We start from the raw sequence: 18,500 nt of genomic DNA, 5'->3' as shown, positions 1-18,500 counted from the left end.
GTCTTTTGTTCTAACTCTTGGGGGATAGAGAACAATGCCTTTCTTTTTTTTCTTAACCATGTTGTCTTTAGCTGCAGATTGCTAGGAGTGGCAATTTTGTGCCAAAGGAGGGTTTTTGCTTTTATGTGTAAACTCTCAGTTGCTTAGTCAGGAGACAGGGAGGTGCCCCCTTCTGTTATTTGCAAGCTGTGGGTCAGATAGGTAGGTGGATTCAATTTAGTGTGTGTGCACGTTTCAAACAAAATTCAGGTCCTGCTTCTGCCCATTCCCCCCCCCCCCCTGCATCTGTGCATCCAACTTTACAAGCTGCGCAACTGGATTGTGTTTACATGTTTATTCCGGAATGCGGCTGATTGTGCCTGGGGAAGGGTGGGTGTTTCTTCTGGCTCTCCCCCTTTGAAATGACTGGGCATCTCCTTCAGTAGAGGAGTGGGAGGATTCGCATGAAGAACCTCAGAGCCCTGAGGACGGGCTTTCCCCGCAGGAATCTGCTGGGAAGAAGGAGGGAAAAATCAGCCTGCTCAGGCAGCAGCTGCCCTCCGCCCTCCCCCAGAGCATCGCCTCACTTGAGCCTGCATTGCCAAAGAATGCAGTGGGTCTGTGTTGCACCTTCTGGGGGCAGAGGGCCAGGTGAGAAATACAGGTAGTCCTCACTTAACGACCAGAATTGGGACCAGAATTTGGTTGCTAAGTGAAGTGGTCATAAGCAACTCGGACCTGATGTTATGACCTTTTTAGTGATGGTCATTAAGTGAATCAAATTGGCCATTAAGCAAACCACATGGTTGTTAAGCAAATCACGTGGTTCCCCATTGATTTTGCTTGCCAGAAGCTGGCCGGGAAGGTCAAAAATGGCGGTCACATGACCATGGGATGGTGTGATAGTTGTAAATGTAAACCAGTTGCCAAGAGCCTGAATCGTGATCATGTGACTGCATGGACGCTGCGACAGTCCTAAGTGCAAGGACCGATCACAAGTCGGTTTTTCAGCACCAAACCATTGCTAAACAAATGATCGTTGAGCGAGGACTGCCTGTAAGGCGCAAAAGGGAATGCTCCCTTTCTTCAGTGATGGAGAAAAGCAACGTGTGAGCTTAACGCCAGCATCAAACACCACCTGTGCTTGGATATTGCAGAGGAATGTGGCCAACCTTTGCTCATTCCCGTCATTCCTCTCTTGGATTTCTACTTCCAGCTATTTTTTTCTGCCTTCGTTGAGATTATTTTAGACCTGTTACTTAGTTTTCCCAAAGTTAGGAATGGTGTGCCCATTGGGTGAGCCATATGCTGGCTCACTCCTGTTCTTTGCCCCTCCCTGTTACTTGCCCATGGTACCACTCGTAACCGTTGCGGCAGGGGACTGGGCCCTTCTGAATCTCCACTGGCTGAGGAACGCAAGCTGGACAGCCTGGCTTTGTGGCTGGCCGTGCAATGGTGCAAAGTGTGAAAGCAGCGTGGGAAAAATGACTTGTATTCTGCTTGGTAGGGGAAGGTCCAGCCCAGAATGGCTGAAATACTAGGTGCCTTTCATGAAGTAGAGATGTCAGAATGCAGACAAAAAGGTGCTGGGAGAGTTATCTCGGTTTCTGCAGAATCGCCCTGTAACTGGTTGTGCGTAAAAAAGAAGAAAAAAGGTGCAGGCCAGGAGATCTGTCTGCAGGTCTCCTGCGTCTCTCAGGCCTTGGCCCAGAGGAAACAGGAGTTTAGTGGGCGAAAAACAAGCTAGGCAGTTGTTATGGCCAAGTCACAGCATGCGGGTGTCCCTGCGCTTTCCACTGCACATGATGCTGGGAAATGCTTACCCCCTTCAGAGCATGAAAAGCGTGGGGTCAGGCTGGAAAGGAGAGGAGGAAGAGGTGAGGGTGCCCCGAAAGCCACTGCCCGTTCAGCCTCTCAGCACTGTGGAAATCCACCCCCCCACCCCCCGAGCCCCGGGATGGAGGGCCCGGCCAGCGACTCACCGATGGGAAAGAACCGGGGCAGCTTCTCCTTGTAGATTTCGTCGTCCTTCTCCAGGAAGACGCAGACGATGAGTCGCCCGACCTGCCCGAGGCATAACCGCTATTAGCCGGAGGAGGAGGTGGGGGGCGAGGATGGCAGCTGTGAGTTTTGTGGGGCTCCTTTGACGCACTGCTCGTGACTGACACGATCCGGCGTTAAGGATCCAGTCCCAATTTCTGTTTGGGTGGGTTTGTAGCTTTTCCTTCGGTGTCTGGGTTGTTCTATTTGCCTTTTGCCACTTACGGCAAGCGCCGTTTTTAACTTCTCAAGAACTGATTCTGTACGCCGCTCCCCCAGTTACCATCTTTGAAGTGACTGCTAATATTTTATTGAAAGCACCACCCCGCACTCTGTAGTAGGGCTTTGCGTGGGTTTAGTAATCTCTTGAAGACCTTTTTTCCCAAAAGTTTTTCCCCTTGCCTGGGTGGGTTATATCCTACAGTACGCCGGGCCCTGGTTCTGAGCTGGGAAGGCCAGCCGTTGGTTGAGAAGACACACTGCTGTGTGTGTCTGCAGGGAGTGATGCTTGGTGAGAAAGGGGGCACCAGTGAGCTGCCAGGTTGCTGGTCCTCCAGATGCAACCACCAGCATTGGCCCACCCATACCTTGTCCTTATTGCCTTCTAACCACACATGCAACGTGTTAAGGACAACCTCGGCCGCAGCATCATTTGGGTAGCCTGCGGAAAACAGGAGAACGTTGGAAATTGCAGAATATCTGGGGCATTATCCTATCCACCTCTCTCTTTCCTGTCTTGTTACTTACCAAACACACCAGTGGAAATGCAGGGAAAGGCCTGTGGGCATAGACAAATGAAGAACGTTAAGGACAGCTTTGGGGCTTAATTTGGACGCAAAAGGGTCCTGGGCTTTGGCTAAAAGGGAAAACTTCCCTCTTCCATACGGAGATGAAGAGGGTAAAAACTCCATCCTTTTTCTGCATCTCGGCACTCAATTTCCAAAGGGGTGTTGTACGTGAAATGCCCTTGTGCTGGAGAGACAGGGAATGGATTGAAATGTACCCAGAAGCATGCTCTGTGGCCACCCAGGTGAGGGTAGAGAACCCAAAAGGGGGGGGGGAAAGCGGGGTCCCAGCTGGCTGTAGAAAGTTAATTTGGAGGCTTAGCACCGTAAGAACGTGCTTAAATGCTACGAATGTAATCCATTAAGCTTGGCCGGAGGTTAGCCAGTGAGTCCTGCCTGTAGAACGGCACGCCACAACTTTGTGAAGTCAGCGAGCATAGAGATTTTTGCCTAGAGAAGACCCCATTCTCTGCTCTCCCAGAGAACGTTTTCTCGGGGGGGGGGGGAGACCGAGCAAGGGAGATGAAAGCTGCTCTTGTAGACAGGAGGGGGAATGGGGCCGTGGTGAGGAAAGCTTGCTAATTCCTCTACTCCTGTAGATGATAGTTAGATCTAGATGGATGCCAGATATTCCTGTAGATGTGACCCTACGGCTCTGCTCTTTGCAGACAGTGCTGTCCCCCTCTCCTCCATCAATGTATGCTTTTGCATCAGAAGTACCCCCACCCCCAGGAGCTTGTCTGTCCTAGCGGGTAGACAAAGTCCAGGAAGGCTCGCAAGTGGGGACAGACTCCCGACTTCCCGTCATTCGTTCCTCTGGGGCTGCAGATCAGACGCTTCGCTTCCATGGCAGATTGCATGGATTTGCTTGATTTCAGGTCTTGCTGAGAATGGCAGGCATGTAACAGAATTACTGGGCAGAGAATCATGCCGCCGAAATAGGAAACCCTTCAAGTCAGAATCACCGTGATGTTGCATTAGTCTCAAACTGAAAACTTCAGCTCTTCTGTCCTTCCTTCGTGATCCCCCCCCCCCCATGTTTTGGCTGGTGTTTTAAACAGGCCTTTCCCCCACCTCCCTACAGATGCATTGGACTACGATACCCAACGCTGGCTGGGGGTAAGCAGTCATCAGCCAATGCATTGCAGGGGGCAGCTTTGGCAAAGCTGCTTCACAGAGCGGGGCATTCCCAAGCCTTTGCCACCGTGGCTAAAACCTGCTGGACTTTCTCTCATCCACGGACTGTGCCAAAGCCGCTACTGCTAAGCTGATCTTCTGAAAAGTCCTGGCAGCGCCCTTGGGCCGCCTGCTGGGACCGGACCCCCCGTTCAGACCTTTAGCCCATGGCTAGAGAACTCCCTCCTTCCCTTTCGCAGGAATCTCCCTTTGCTCCCTCCCTGTCCTCCGAACACCTGTTGGGTTGGAGATTGTCCTCGTTTTAGCCAGGGGCTAGCTGTGTTTCTGCCAGAGACTCGAACGGGCAGGAGATGCCGGTGATTATTTTGAGGCTGGGGAAAAAACTGCCTAATTTCTGGCTGCGCAGCAGGACAGGCCCATTGCACTACACGGGCTAGTGTTTTCCTGCTCCACATGCCATCCTGGTTAAAAGCCTCTTCGCTCGAGCTTTTTATTCGCACTGAGGATGCTTGGTCCTCAGCTGCAGACTGTGCTCCTTTGGCAAAACACCTCTCGCTCGTAACCCGATTAAATTGGGAGAGAAGCAGGGCCTCGGAAGGTCTCCTCCCAGCTGGCTGGCTCAGCTGTGCCCGGGAGTTTAGCAGGCCAGCCTTGGGCCTGGGGAGAGCAGGCAGCTCAAGGCAGCAGCTGGGAAGCGGGTCTCGCTGTTGTCTTTCCTCCTTGTCCCCTGCCAAAGTGCCAGACTGGCAGAGGCAGAACCCAGGAACGATGGCAGTAGAGTAAGAAACCCAGGAGAGCTTCTCCAGAAAGAGCCGTGGGTAGCAGCCACTAGCATTTCACTTGTGTATTTTTCCCTGTCTGCTCCTCCAGCTGAGTTCGAGGTAGAGAGTCAGCCATGTTAGAAAACGGCCAGTGCATCCTTGGACTATTTTTGATCTACTTCATCCATTTCTAAGTATTGCTAAGTAGCACATCTTGGTATCCAGGGAGGCAGGCAGCCTCAGGACCTCTGCGTGCTGCAGACACCAGCATGCATCCTCTCCAGCTTGAATGGCCTGAGGTTTTGGGTAATGGGTACTGAAGAGAGACGGAGGCCACAAGGTGATCCCCTGTGTTTCCAGCCCCTGCTCTGTCTACTCACCACTGTTTGCAGCTTGTTCTCCAGGGCGACTTTCAAGCTGTTCTTGTAGCAGTTGCTGAGTTCGGTCTGCTGTGAGGCACTGGGGTCCCCCTGAGCAATGGGCCCGACAGTGTGAATGACAACTGGAAGGCAAAAGAGGGGTGTTGCTGGAAACGTGCCTAAGCCCCCTCCCCAACTTCCTCGGAGGTCTGGGTGAGAGGCTTGTGGTGAGATGCGGCGCAGCGCCATCTCCCGCAAGGCGATTCTCTCCCTCGTGAGGAGCAGAACCGGGCTTGCTTTGCTATATACTTGAACTGCTTTTGTAAATTAGCAAATGAGAGCTGTAAAATATTTGCCTGATATCCTATGGGTATAAGGTGGGCGTGCCCCCCCCCCAATTCGCAGGCATTTATTCTGCTGTAATATAGCAATATTGGAATCATTCCACTTTGCTTTTATTAAGGGTGCACTTAGCAATCCACTTATCAAAGTAGCAATATATATTTTAATGTCCCTTTTTGTTAAAATGAAGTTACGCACTTCAGCAAATACATCCTTGAAATGATTTTCGTTCCCCGTTGGCTCTTTTGGCAGTGTGAAGTAGAAACCTCACCAGAAACAGATCATTACCAACTTGGCCCATCTCCTGCCATGCTGTCCCTTGCCCCAGCTTGCTCTTTGAACACCTTTCGGAAACTCCCTTCTCTGGATCACAGCTGCAGCCCTTTATCTACTTAGCTGATCCCCCCAAGGACCAAAAAGCCACAAGAAGGTTCTTTGAGTTAAGTAGATTAAAATTAAAAAAAAAAATCAAAATCAAAGCTGTCTCATAATCTGTTATAGGTGGTTTGAAACCTCCCCTGGCAGCTGCAGCGGGTTTGAGGATTGGCCGTGCCCGCATCGTGCCACGCCTACTGTATGTGGGGAGGCAGAGTCACCTCTCCCCCCCCCTCAGGGATCTCAGCGCCTGCAGGGAGGGGCTGTAATTAAAGGGAGCGTGTGCAAATAGTAAGGCCCTCCTGCCCTGGTTTATTGGAGGGCGCGTCTCCTGCGGGGATCAGGAATGGGAGGAAGGTGGCTTTGCAGATGAGGAAGAAGATTAACAAGGGGGGGGGGCACCCTGAGCTCCCCAAAAGATTGGCGGCCTTCCTGGTGCCTAGTTGGAAGCTGCTGGTAATGCTCCTGGGAACACCAGGGAGCCTCGCTGGGGTCGCCAGGGGGCGCTGTTGAGCCAGCAAGCCTTTTCCTCCAATGTGGGGAAGCTGCCTGGTGCTTTCTGGGTTCGCTCGCGCACACCTGCTGGCGGGACGTCACCGGAGCGGCCTTCGCCTTGCAGCTGCCGGAACGGAGCCACCCGAGCCTGTTCCGATCCAGACCGGGCACCCAGCCAGGGTCGGCCTCGCCAGGCATCTGTCGGAGCAGCTGGGCCACAGCTCAGTTGCTCCCTGCTTTTGCAGGCTGGTCTGGTTGCCCAACTGCGCCCAAACCAGGGGTGGCGGGGGGGGGGGATCGTCCTGCAAGCAGCAGCAAAGGCTGGGCCTGGGGAGAAGGGGGTGCCGCAGCTAAAGGCAGGGCAGGGGCCCTCGCTGAGACTATCCAGAGGCTCCCCTGTCCTGCCTGGAGCCAGACAGAGGTGGGCCTTCCTACAGCACCCCCATTTTAGCCTCAGTTCGGATAGAGATGCTTCCTGAGACTCGCTGTTGCCTTTTTCCCTCTTCAAACCCGCCACGGATGGATCGGCGGCCGTTGGTGCCCGCTGCCCAGGCCTGGCGGCATTTGGTCTCCTTGGAAGGGCTGCAGAAACTTGGCCATTTACATGGCCTTTCCCTTCCTGAAGGGAGAGCGGTCACTGAACCTCCCACACCACCGGCCTGCCACCTCTGGGTTCAGCCCAACCTCCTTCCTGCTCGGTTTCGGAAGCCAAGCCCAGAGTGATGGGTGGGGTGTTAGGCCTCGGGCCTTGTGCATTGCTGTGCTGTTGGGTCCCAGGCAGGGGGCTGGAGAAGACAGGGCCCTCCACGCATCTCCCAGTGCTGTCCGGGACATTCAAAGCTGGTGGCCAGTTGGTCCCTTCGCAGATTTGAGCTTCCATAGTGCTCTTCCATTAAGAAAGTGCTGCTTATTGTTAACACTGTAGCGTTGCCATTTTTCCCTCTGTTTGACATAATAAATGTGTATACGTTCTCACATATGCGCATGCATGCATATTAAGTTGCACTCAAAGCTACTGTAACTCCAGACTGAGAGCAGAGATTAAGCCTAAGCAGAGACTATGGAATCCGAAGGGAGGCTGTTACCCAGCAGTAATCAATGCAGATTCACCCCCCACCCCATCCCCTGGGAGAGCTGTGACCACCTTCCATCTCTCTGCAGACAAGGCTGCCAACTGCTGCTTCAGCTTTGCAGTAGCCCCAGATGCTTGTCCTAACTCTGCATGTGACTCGCTGACCTCAGGGAGGGCTCAGCTCACACGGGTGGGTGGGAGGCAGGCCCCGGCTGAGCTCGGGCCCATCCACCCTGCTCCGGGGCAGGGCCTCATCTGGAATCCCTGCTCTTCCCCAGACTGGGAGAAAGATGAGTGGGTTTGGCTGCTGCTAACTATGGAGGTTCACTTGACAGGGCCCTGCCTCAACAGGAGAGGCTGTTCATGAGGTCCTGGGCGCAAGCCTAGGGGGTAAACATAGGCAGGCAGGAAAAGCATTGGAAATGCCACAGACCCTGCAGAGTTGTCAAGAATCCTCAGCGGCTTTGGTGTTTCAGTTTGTCTAACCCTGGTGCATAATAAATGGACTGAACGTGTAACGCACAAAGCCATAAAACCTAATTTATAACCTGTAGAGTCTGGGTTCACCTTCCGTATTGCGACAAGACCAGGTAAGTGTGTAAATCAAGCTAGTATGATTGTTAGATCTACCCCAACTTTGAGTTCACCCAAGATTGAATCGTAAATGAATCACGTGGGCTGAGTTCCCACAAAACACCAACGTGAGATGGGATTGGCTTGTTTCTGCTTTGGCGTGCTTGCAGACAGCTGCACTCAAAAGTTGTGTCTGCTGTCGGTAGCCCTTTTCTCTTGTTATTTGGCGGGGGGGATTGGAGACGGTGGGCTCTGTTCTGCCCAACCCATTGTTCATTCTGTCTTGGAAACAATCAGGCCTTCACTGCAGTAGCCAGACAGAGAAACCTTCGGAACAACACCGTCAGCTGAGTTTGGCGTTCTTTCAGAGCAATGTTTTTAGAGAGAAAGTCCAAATTAAAAAAATCTGTCTTGTTGATCCACTATTTGCAAGCGAATCGATTTAATCACATAGATTGCTATTGCTGCTGCAAGGGAAGTGGGGTGGGAAGAGAAGAAAAACAGGAGAACCCCCTTCACTGTCTTGCAGAAACAGAGAAAAAAAGAAATTTGCAGCCAAAACCGTCATCGGCGGGCAGGCAGCCTGGCGTGAAATTCAATCACAAGGCAGGTAGGTGGAAAGCCGAAACGCAGCAGCTCGAACGGCAATCCAGCAAGGAGTTAAAATAAAGATGCTTCTCGAAAGCAGTTTCGTGTTTTTTTTTTAAGTTTCATTACCACAAGGGCTCCATCGCCAGCACATTTTCACCCCCAACCTGGCAATATAAAATTGGATGGCTGGGCTCCTGAGCAAGTGCAGAGTACATTTTCCACCCCTCAGAGAAAGCTGGGCAAATTGCCCCCTAAGAACGTAATTCACATAATTTCCCCCCTAAGAACATCTGCATCCGTGCTAGCTACTGTGGTTTCCAAAGTAGGGTTCATGGCTTAGCATGTTGGGTGTACCTAGCGAATCATGGTTTATTTGGCAAACCAAATCACAGCTTTACAATGGGTGAAGGTGGACAAGAGTCCAATTCCCTGCTGGGAACAGTTGGGCTGCATGGCCAGCCAACCTCTGCCAGCTGTTTTTACACAGCCCGCATATCAAGTTTCTCAACCCTTTTTCTGGCTGAAGTTCACAACACAACCTCCCAAAAGCCCAGCCTAAGATTAAAACCAACCAAGCTTAATGCGGAATGCATCTGCCAGCCCTTTCTTAGGTCTGCTGAAGCCTGTTGGGAAAAACCGTTTCTAACGGTGTTTCCTGCAAGCAGGTATCAAAGGCCACAGCATGAGCAGGGACCGAAAAGCAGATCAGGAAGGAAGGAAGCAGCCTGGTTTAATATTTGGGGAGAGGGGCAGGTGGGGGCCACAGACAGCCCTGGAATTTCTGTTCTTTTTCCAGGTTGTGGGGGAGGGGTTTCTCTCTTTGAGCCTGGTTAAATGCCCAAGCCTACCTTGGGCATCTCCTGGCGGTCCTGGCACTTTCCCCTAAACACATCCTGGCCTTGAGTGGCATTTTTGTGGGGAGCAGACACAAGGGGGGGGTTGTCTGGGGTTCCACACCCTCCCCCCTCCATCAACTACCAACCAACTGAACCCTGAAGAGACCCCCCCCATCAGCAGTAGCAGCGAGAGGGGACCCTGTCCCCAGCGCCCCCTCGCGTACTTGGCACGGGGCAGGGGGGGGACACTGCTTTGCAAAGGGCCGCGCGGCCGCGAAGCTCCCGGGAAGCCCGCCCCGCTTGCTCTCCGCGCTACTCAGCCAGAGCCGCCTTCCAGGTCCCCGCCGCAAACGGCGGCCCTCGGGGCCCCCGGAGATCGCGCCCGCCAATTCCCGAATTCGGGGGCGCTCGGAGGGTCGCCGGGCAGAGCCGGCGGTGGCGCTTGATTGGCAGCGCCCCGGCCGCCGCCCGCCTCTCCCCGGGGCGGCGGAGAGCAGCCGCCGGCCCGGTCGCCCCTCTCCCCAGGCGCGGTTCCGGCGGGGCGGGAGGCAGCGGGGCTTGCGGGGTCTCCTCCTCCTCCTCCTCCTCCTCGGCGCTTCGGGGCCGGGCGAGCCCTGCAGCCCAAGGGGGCCGCCGCCGCGCCTCGCTCCGCCTGCCCCCGGAGAGCCCGTCGGGCCTCGGGCGGGGTCCGAGCGGGCCCCGCTGCGCCCCCAAAGGGCCCGGCCGCCCGCGGGCAGGCGGCGGTCCGAGCTGCGCGCCCGAAGCGCCCGCTCCGGGTCCGATCGCCCGGCGGGCGCGCCTCCCGCCCGCTTTCAGCACGCCTGCTCAGCAAAATCTCCGAACGGAGCCCGACAGCTTTGGGAGACGTGGGAACCCGGCCGGCCCCTTCGCCCTCCTACGGATCCGTCTCCCCCTTGCTCACGTGTGCATCTCAAAGGGACGAAGCCCTTTTCGGGGTCGGGGAGGGAGGAAGTTGCCCGGGGAAAAAGCTGACGCTCTTCTCCAGTCCATTCAGTGCAGGGCCCCGAGGCTGGCTTAGTTCAGTGCTTCTCACCTCAGCAGCTTTCAGATGCGTGGAGGTCAGCTCCCAGAATTCCCCAGCCAGCCATGCTGAACTGTAGGTGGCTGACCCTGATTAACAGGCTCGGCCATAAGCCGTGTTTCACGGACCACAATGGCTGGTTTCACAAGACATATTAAGCCCCGGGGAAGCAAACGACACTTAGATTCGGTGCAGTGGCTGAAGTCGGCCGTTTGTACGGAGGGAATGACAAGAAATTTTTTTGCAGCCGCAGCTGCGGAGGTTCCCACAACCTAGCCACCCGCCCAAGGCTGGATTCCCCTCATATGCCACGCCCCAACAAATGACGGGTGTTCAGTTGGTAGACCAGAAATGATTCAGCTTAGCCTGTCGCTGGTTTTGCTGTGAAGAGATAATGCCAATTATTACCCTGCAGGAAAGCAGATAACAGGCAGTGCAGGAGCCTGAACACCTCCGGCGCCTGACAAAAGCTTCCCCGGAATTAAAAACTGGCTTGGAGGCAAAGCTCAGGCCAGCTACTAAGGATGCAGCTTTGGGGGTTTTGCAGATGGCTCCTGGGGAGAGGCCTGGCCTGGCAGACCAAGCAGCCCACCTTGCAATATGAGGTGTTGGTGGCTGCCCATCCACCTTGCCCTCTTGGGGGGGGGGATTTCCAGGGCAGCCCCCTTCCCCAAGTTGGGGCAGATCCTCCACCTGCTGCTCTCGCTCAGCTTCGGGGAAGGGGGGGTGTCCTTCAAGATTTGTTGCTGTTGCTAAGAAGAAGTGGTCCTCCTCCCATTTGCGTCCCAAGGCTGTTCCTGCAGCGATAACCAGTAGCTGCTCTGCCCAAGAAGCTTTAACTCGGAGCCCATTTTCTGGCTTCCAGACATTACCTTGTCCACCCACTGGTGGAACAGCAGGGCTGGGTTCACCCAGCACCCTGAAATGACACCCTCTCCGACCCTTGCAAGCTGCCGACCTGAGGGAGGCCGATGGGAGAGGCAGAGGCTGCCCCCAGTTACCCCCAAACTTAAGGGGCAGAGGGTGTGCTTGATCCTGCCCGCTCCCGCAACCCCTCTCTGATTTCCCAGTGGTACCCTTTCACCAGTGTTCACCAGGCCAACCCCTGCCGGAAGAGGGGAGAGGTTCCGTTTGGAAATATGGATGCCCGGTTCCCGAAGAGTCCCCTCTGCCAGCCCTCCCCACCCCCGCCGAGGCATCAGGGTAGGGTGGCTTCTGGAAGCTGCTGTCAGAGGAAACGGTTTCTGCTTCTGATGCATGTTAAGCGCCTTCAGAGACGTGCCTGGAATGTGCCAGGAGGAAGACAGCAGTGAGAACCAGGCAGACTCACATGGGGGGGAGAGAGAAGGGCCTTTGCTGGGGGAGGGGGGGGGAACTGTTCCTTCCTTGCAAGACCAGGCAGGAGGCTTCCCATGCCCACTTGAGATAGCCAAGGCCTGTCAGGAATCTTCCCTCCGGTCCAGGCGGAATCGAGTTCTCCGTTTCCAGATGGAGGGCAGGAAAGATTTGGCCCAGCAGGATCTGAAAAGCCCAAATTTGCTAGTCGAAGAGCAGGCTGGACCTGCCTGGAAGGCCAGCCCTGTTTCAGTTCAGGGCAGAATGGCTATTTCTAGCAGCATCATTTTTCATCTGTTTTTTTTCCCCCCCTGTAAAAATTACCCCATAAAAGAGGGCAGCCTGGGAAAGCTTAATCTCTGGCTTGTGCGCAATTCTAGCAAAAATGGAGGGAGTGACACCCAGGTTTGCCCATTCTGATGAGTTCCCCTGCATCCCTGCCAGGTCCTCTATTTCTCTTGGAGGCTAATATATCTTAGTTGGTTTGCGAGGTGGGGTGGCACCCCCCTAATGTCATTCAGGGTGACTATCGCTGGAATCATAGCAGGATCCAAGAGAAGTGGCCCGCGTGTAAGACCACTGTCTTCATGCTGAATCACGATCCTCTCAGTTTTACACATTGGTTTAGTGGTTAAGGTGCTGGGCTAGAAACCAGGAGGCTGTGAGTTCTAGTCCCGCCTTAGGCCTGAAAGCCGGCTGGCTGACTTTGGGCCAGTCCCTCTCTCTCAGCCCAACCCACCTCACAGGGTTGTTGTTGTAGGGAAGAGAGGAGGAGGAAGGAGTATCAGGTATGTTCGCCGCCTTGAGTTATTTATAAAAATAACCAAGGCGGGATAAAAATTAAATAAATAAAAATAAATGAAATGTTTTTGCGTGCCTGGATGTTCAGGTTTCTATCCAGCAAAGTCTCTGTGCGACCCTGCACTGAGCAAGGGGGTGGCCTAGAGGATCTCTTAAGCTCCCTTCCCGTTTTATGTTCCCGTGAGTCTAAAAAGGCACTGCGGAAAAGCACTATGCGGTTTATGGCAGGCCTTAGTGAGAACGGCACTCGATCCATTTCCGAATCCAGCAGACCTGAAGCAAAATCCAGTCCGTTCTTACTGTTCGTCCATCTACATCGTAGCCCCAAATTTCCTGTTTCTCCAACAAAGATGCCCTCCGCTTGCTCACTTAGCGGCTGATGAACTCGGAGCTGTATTTATGAGCCTCTGATTAATACGCCACTGCCTCATTTGCTTAATTTCTTTTTATTAAGAATTAAGCAAATGACTTCGAACGCAGAGAATGCCAATTCTCCATTCTTTTCAAACGGGGCTAGCAGGGGACGGCGGGGGCGGAAATATTTAGTTTGCCTCCGCATATTCCTTTGGCCCCGGCGCGCTTGCAAGGTACGGGTCCGCCTGGGGACCCAGAAGTTTTGATCGCGTTTCTTTTAACTTGTGATTTGCCAGGGGCACAGCAACAGTTTAAATCGAGTGAGGATGGCACAGGGCCAAATCTGAGCGCCTGCTCCTTAGTGCCTGTCATGCGCTGCCTACCTCTGAATAACGTTCAGACACTGGTTTGCAAAGCAGGCTCTGGTTTATTTCAGGGTAGGTACAACGTTGTTAGAAAAAAGCTGAGAGTGACAGGAGCGCGCCGGTGCGGGGTTTAAATACCCCGCGCCGGTCAGCGCCCCCTCGCTCTCGGTCACGTCACCCCCCTTTGTCCCATGCGTTGCCCTGCCATTGGTTGAGGGTTTCCAGGATCGCCCATCCTCAGGTTTTCATTCTTCTGCTGATTGCTTTCAGCTGGGCGATCCCCGTTGTATTGCCGCTGATGGCTTGGGTGGCTCCGTGATCCGTTTAGCTATTGTTTGTTAGCCGTTAGTCGTTGTGGGTTGATGGCTACTTAACTTGTACCCCTTCACCTATTTCCTTGTCATTGTCATGAGTGCCATTGCGCTGATGACTTTAGCTCAACGGCACTCATGACATACTGCCCCCTTTCCGAATAGTGTTCTCCCCCGGGTTTCTGGGTTTTCCCCATGGAGCTGTCAAAATGCCACATTTTTTTTTTTTTTTTTTTTTTTTAAAGTTCCCGCCGGAGTAGTTGTCGCCCCTCCCTTTGCTCCTCCCTCTACCACGTGCCTTCCCAGGGTGTGTCCATGGTGCGCATGCTCGGGTTCTGACCTGGCGTGCGCATGCTCCAGCCACACCCTGTTTGTTTGGCTCAGTTCGGCGAGGCGAGAGGCGTGGCTGGTCGGGTGCTTCTCAGCTCCAGGTAGGGCCCTTCTTTTCTTATTTAGAGTGCGTCGCCTTTGTTGTGTCTCTTGGGCGTTGCCCCCAGGTTGCCCTGTTGACTTGCTTGCCACTCCCCCGCGGCCGGGGGGCGGGGGGAGGGTGCTGGCGATCGTTTGTCACCACCCCGTGGGCCCGGGGCGGGGGGAGTGAGTCCCGGGGGGGGGAAGGTCCACCCAAGTCGCGGGCTTGGGGGGGGCCCTTTCCCTTGGGGCACGGGAGGCGGGGGGAGGCCTGCGGGGGGGGGTTTGGTTTTGCTGACCTTGGTTGCGGTTTGTCGGGGTATGCCCGGTGAAATGCTCTGGTCAGGTCAGGCGCGTTAACGTTATGCGCCGCCACCCATTCAGGGTGGGGGAAGTGTTTCCACCTGACCAGGTAGTGTAGGGTTCCTCGTTGTTTGCGGGAGTCGAGGATGTCCCTTATCTCGAAGTGGTGTTGCCCGTCGATCATAAGCGGTGCGGGCTGTGGCGTGCTTGGGTGCCATCGGGAGGTGGTTGCCGGTTTTAGGAGGCTGGTGTGGAACACCGGGTGGAGCCTCCGGAGGTTGTGTGGCAGGTCCAGGCGTATTGCTACCGGGTTCACTATTTGCGTGACTCGGAACGGCCCGATGTACTTAGGCCCCAGTTTTTTCGAGGGTTGGGTTGACTTTAGGAACTTGGTGGAGAGATAGGCCATATCCCCCGCCTGGAACGTCGGTTGTAGGCGCCGGTGCTTGTCGGCCTGCTCTTTGTAAGCAGCCTGTGCCTCCTTTAGCGCCGCCGTGATTACTGGCCATGCTTCCGCGATCTTCCGTCCCCAGTCGCTGGCGTCCACCTGGGGTTCCGGGGGTTGAGGTAGCTCCGGGATGGGGACGAAGTCGCGCCCCGAGACTACTTCGAACGGGGTTTTCCCCGTGCTCGTGTGGACGGCGTTATTGTATGCGACTTCGGCGAACGGGAGCAGTTCAGCCCAGTCGTCTTGGTGGTAGTTCGTATATGATCGTATAAATTGCTCTAAGGTGGCATTAAGAACCTCAGTGGCTCCGTCCGTCTGCGGATGCCAAGCCGTAGACAGGGCCTGTTGGGTCCCCGTCAGCTTCAGGAAGGCCCGCCAGAATTTGGAGGTGAACTGTGTGCCCCTGTCGGTCACCACACGTGCGGGACATCCGTGTAGCCTGTACACGTGGATGAGGAAGAGTTTGGCTAGTTGTTGCGAGGATGGGACCGACGTGCAGGGGATGAAGTGGGCCTGCTTTGAGAAGTAGTCCTTCACCACCCAAATGGCCGTTTTCTTCTGGCTGGGTGGGAGGTCCACTATAAAATCCATAGAGATTTCCTCCCATGGGCGGGAGGGTTCTGCCACCCGTTGCAGTAGCCCCGCGGGTTTGCCTGGTGCCCGTTTGGCCCTAGCGCACGTTGGGCAGGACGCCACGTAGGTTTTTACGTCTCGCCTGAGCGCGGGCCACCAGAATTGGCGCCGCGTTAGGTGTAGGGTCTTGAGGAACCCAAAGTGTCCCGCTTGCTTGGCGTCGTGTGACCTATGCAAGATCGCCTGGCGTTGCGAGTCCGGGACGTAGATTCTGCCTTCCCCCCATGCCAGGTCTTGCGCCATTGTTACCTTGTCGGGGTTTGCCAGGAACCAGGGGTCGGTTTTGAGGGCGGCGGCGAGGTCCGTGCGCATTCCCCCTGGTAGTTGCGGTTGCCTTCTTTCCGTCGCCGGTTGTCCCGCCGTCGGCTGCGCCGTAGCGTCGAGCTGCCTCCGTGCGCCGCTTCGGGTGGTCACGGCCATCCCCAGTTGCGAGGCGGATAGGACCGTCCCAATGGTGTCTGGGGCGGGCTCTTCGTCTTGGGGCAGCCGGGAGAGGGCGTCGGCCAGAAAGTTCTTCTTTCCCGGCATGAACTTCAGCTGGAAATCAAAGCGGCTGAAGAATTGGGCCCATCGGACCTGTTTTGGGCTAAGGCGTCTAGGCGTTCGTAGGGCCTCGAGGTTCCGGTGGTCCGTCCAGACCTCGAATGGTTGGGTGGCTCCCTCGAGTAGGTGACGCCATGTCTCTAGTGCCGATTTCACCGCGAAGGCTTCTTTCTCCCAGACGTGCCATCGCCTCTCTGTCTCGGAGAACTTCCTTGACAGGTAGGCGCATGGTTTCAGGAGCCCCGTGGAGTCTTTTTGTAGCAGGATGGCTCCCAGGGAGAAGTCTGAGGCGTCGGCTTGGACCACGAACGGCCGTTCTGGGTCCGGGTGCGCGAGGATTGGCTCCGTCGTGAACAGCGCTTTCAGCTTGTCGAATGCGGTCTGGCACGCGGGAGTCCAATTCAGCACTGTGCCTGGGTTCTTGGCGCGTCGGGTGTCCCCCACCCCTTTGGTTTTGAGGAGGTCCGTTAAGGGGAGGGCTATCTCAGCGAACCCCCGGGCGAAGGACCTGTAGAAATTCGCGAATCCCAGGAAGCTCTGTAGTTGCCGTCTGTTGCGGGGCCGCTCCCAGTTTAGCACCGCTTCGACTTTTGCGGGGTCCATTTCGATGCCGTCCCCGGAGATTCGATACCCCAAATAGTCTAGGCGCTCTTTGTGAAACTCGCACTTTGTGGGCTTTGCATAGAGCTGCGCCCTTCTGAGCTTGTCGAGGACTTGCCTGACTAAGGTTACGTGTTCCTCGTATGTTTTTGTGTAAATGAGGACGTCGTCGATGTAGACCAGGACCCCTTTAAACAGATGTTCATGCAGTACCTCATTGATGAGCTGCATGAACACCCCAGGGGCCCCCGCGAGTCCGAAGGGCAGTACCTTGTACTGGAACGCGCCTAGGGGGCAGTTAAACGCCGTCTTCCATTCGTCCCCCTCCCTGATTCGGATGCGATAGTACGCCTCGCGCAGGTCCAATTTGGAAAAGACTTTGCCCGTGGACAGGTGGGCGAGCATGTCCTTCACCAGGGGTAAGGGGTATTTGTTGGACAGGGAAGCCGCGTTTAGGCCCCGGTAGTCGGTACAGAGCCGTAGGGTCCCGTCTTTCTTCTCCCGGAATAAGACGGGGGCTCCGACCGGTGAGCATGCTGGCTCTATGAATCCCCTGTCTAGGTTTTTATCGATGAACTCCCGGAGGGTTGCCATCTCCTTCGGGGTCATCGAATAGATCTTTGGTCTAGGTAGGGGGACGTCGGGCAGTAGGTCGATCCGGCAATCCGTCTTGCGGTGGGGGGGTAGTTGGTCTGCCTCTGCCTCTCCGAAGACCTCGGAGAAGTCGGCGTATTGTTCCGGTAGGTCTGCTGTGGTAGCGGCGTTGTCTTGTGTGGTCGCCTCCGCTCGTCCTACCGTGGGGTTGCTTTCGCCAGCTGGTACTGGTGCTCGATACTCGCCGTCGCCGAATGTGAAGGTGCGGGTCGCCCAGTTGATCCGCGGGTTGTTTTTCGCGAGCCATGGCATCCCCAGGACTGCAATGGGCCGTCCGATGGGCGTGACTACGAACGACGTGCGCTCGGTGTGAGTGCCCATTTGCAGGGTGACCGGCTCGGTTTGTAGCGTGGCTGGTTTCCCTCCCGCTGTAGAGCCGTCCAGCTGGTGGAATGCCAGCGGCGTGGGGAGGGGGAAGCAGCGGAGGTCGAGTTTGGCGACTAGGTCGGGGTGGATGAGGTTTTTTGAGCACCCCGAGTCCACTAGTGCCGCGGCCGTGGTGGCTCCGTTGCCGGCAGAGAGTTGAATTGCTGCCAATATTACGGAGCTTTTGTCGTTTCGTTGAGGTGGTCCGCGTTGCTGTCCCACCGCCTGCCTCGCCACGCGTCTCAGAGCAAGCGGGGAGCATTTCCCGCCGGCTGGTCGGGGTCGGTATTGTCCTCTTCCCCCCAGTAAGTGTCCCAGCCCTCTTCCGGTGTCGCTGTGGCCACGGTCATTCGGCGGTGAGGGGGCGGCCCCGGGTTGGGTGGTTTGGGGCTAATTTTCGGGGCGGGCTTGGGCGCGCTGGTCGGCGGTCGGTTGGCGAAGCAATCCGCCGTCTTGTGCCCTAATTTGCCACACCTCCCGCAGGGCTCCCGGTTGAACTTCTTTTTTGGGTATATGGGGCCGGCCATCCCCCCGTGTGGTGCGGGTACCTTTTTCCCGACATAGTTTGTGTCTTCCGTGGTTGTCATCAGGAAGGTGCGGTGCGCGTGTTCGGCTTTTCCCGCGAGGTGGATCCACCCGTGTAACGTTTCTGGGTCGTCGCGGTAGAGGGCCCATTGGAGAACGTCGCGGTTGAGCCCCCTTTTGAAGATTTCCAGCAGGGTGGTCTCAGACCAGTCGCAGACCTTTCCCGCGAGGGCTTTGAACTCCAGGGCGTAGTCAGGGACCGTGCGTGTGCCCTGTTTAAGTCTCTGGAGTGCGCTTTTCGCCCGTACTTTAGCTAGGGGGTCTTCGAAGTAGGTTTTCATCTCTTTGATGAAAGCAGGGAAGGTGGCGAGGGCGGGGGAGCTGGACTCGTACAGTTGGACGTACCAGTCCGCCGCCCTGTCTTGGAGTTTGATCGCCACGGCGGCGATCTTGTCGGCCTCGGA

The 18,500-nt window shown here is 55.6% G+C and overlaps 1 protein-coding gene across 4 annotated transcripts in view; it reads right to left on the bottom strand.

Annotated features, from left to right (window-relative positions):
• Positions 1–319: 319 nt before the first annotated feature.
• MACROD1 (mono-ADP ribosylhydrolase 1) overlaps positions 320–18,500 on the bottom strand; it is a 211,091-nt gene continuing 192,910 nt past the window's right edge. For 2 of the 4 annotated variants that reach the window (XM_063316603.1, XM_063316600.1), the window contains 5 exons: positions 5,083–5,204; positions 2,767–2,797; positions 2,607–2,680; positions 1,962–2,043; positions 320–488 (listed from right to left, as the gene is read on the bottom strand). In XM_063316603.1, the coding sequence (XP_063172673.1) occupies positions 454–488; positions 1,962–2,043; positions 2,607–2,680; positions 2,767–2,797; positions 5,083–5,204 (344 nt within the window). In that variant the 3' untranslated portion in view covers positions 320–453. Of the gene's footprint in view, positions 492–1,802; positions 1,835–1,961; positions 2,044–2,606; positions 2,681–2,766; positions 2,798–5,082; positions 5,205–18,500 lie in introns of all 4 variants that reach the window. The other 2 variants (XM_063316602.1, XM_063316601.1) reach the window with 2 other exon arrangements.

Source organism: Candoia aspera, chromosome 17, assembly GCF_035149785.1.
Source record: "Candoia aspera isolate rCanAsp1 chromosome 17, rCanAsp1.hap2, whole genome shotgun sequence".
Lineage (NCBI taxonomy): Eukaryota > Metazoa > Chordata > Lepidosauria > Squamata > Boidae > Candoia > Candoia aspera.
The sequence above is the reverse complement of the archived record's forward strand: the minus strand, read 5'-3'. Positions and strand labels throughout refer to the sequence as shown.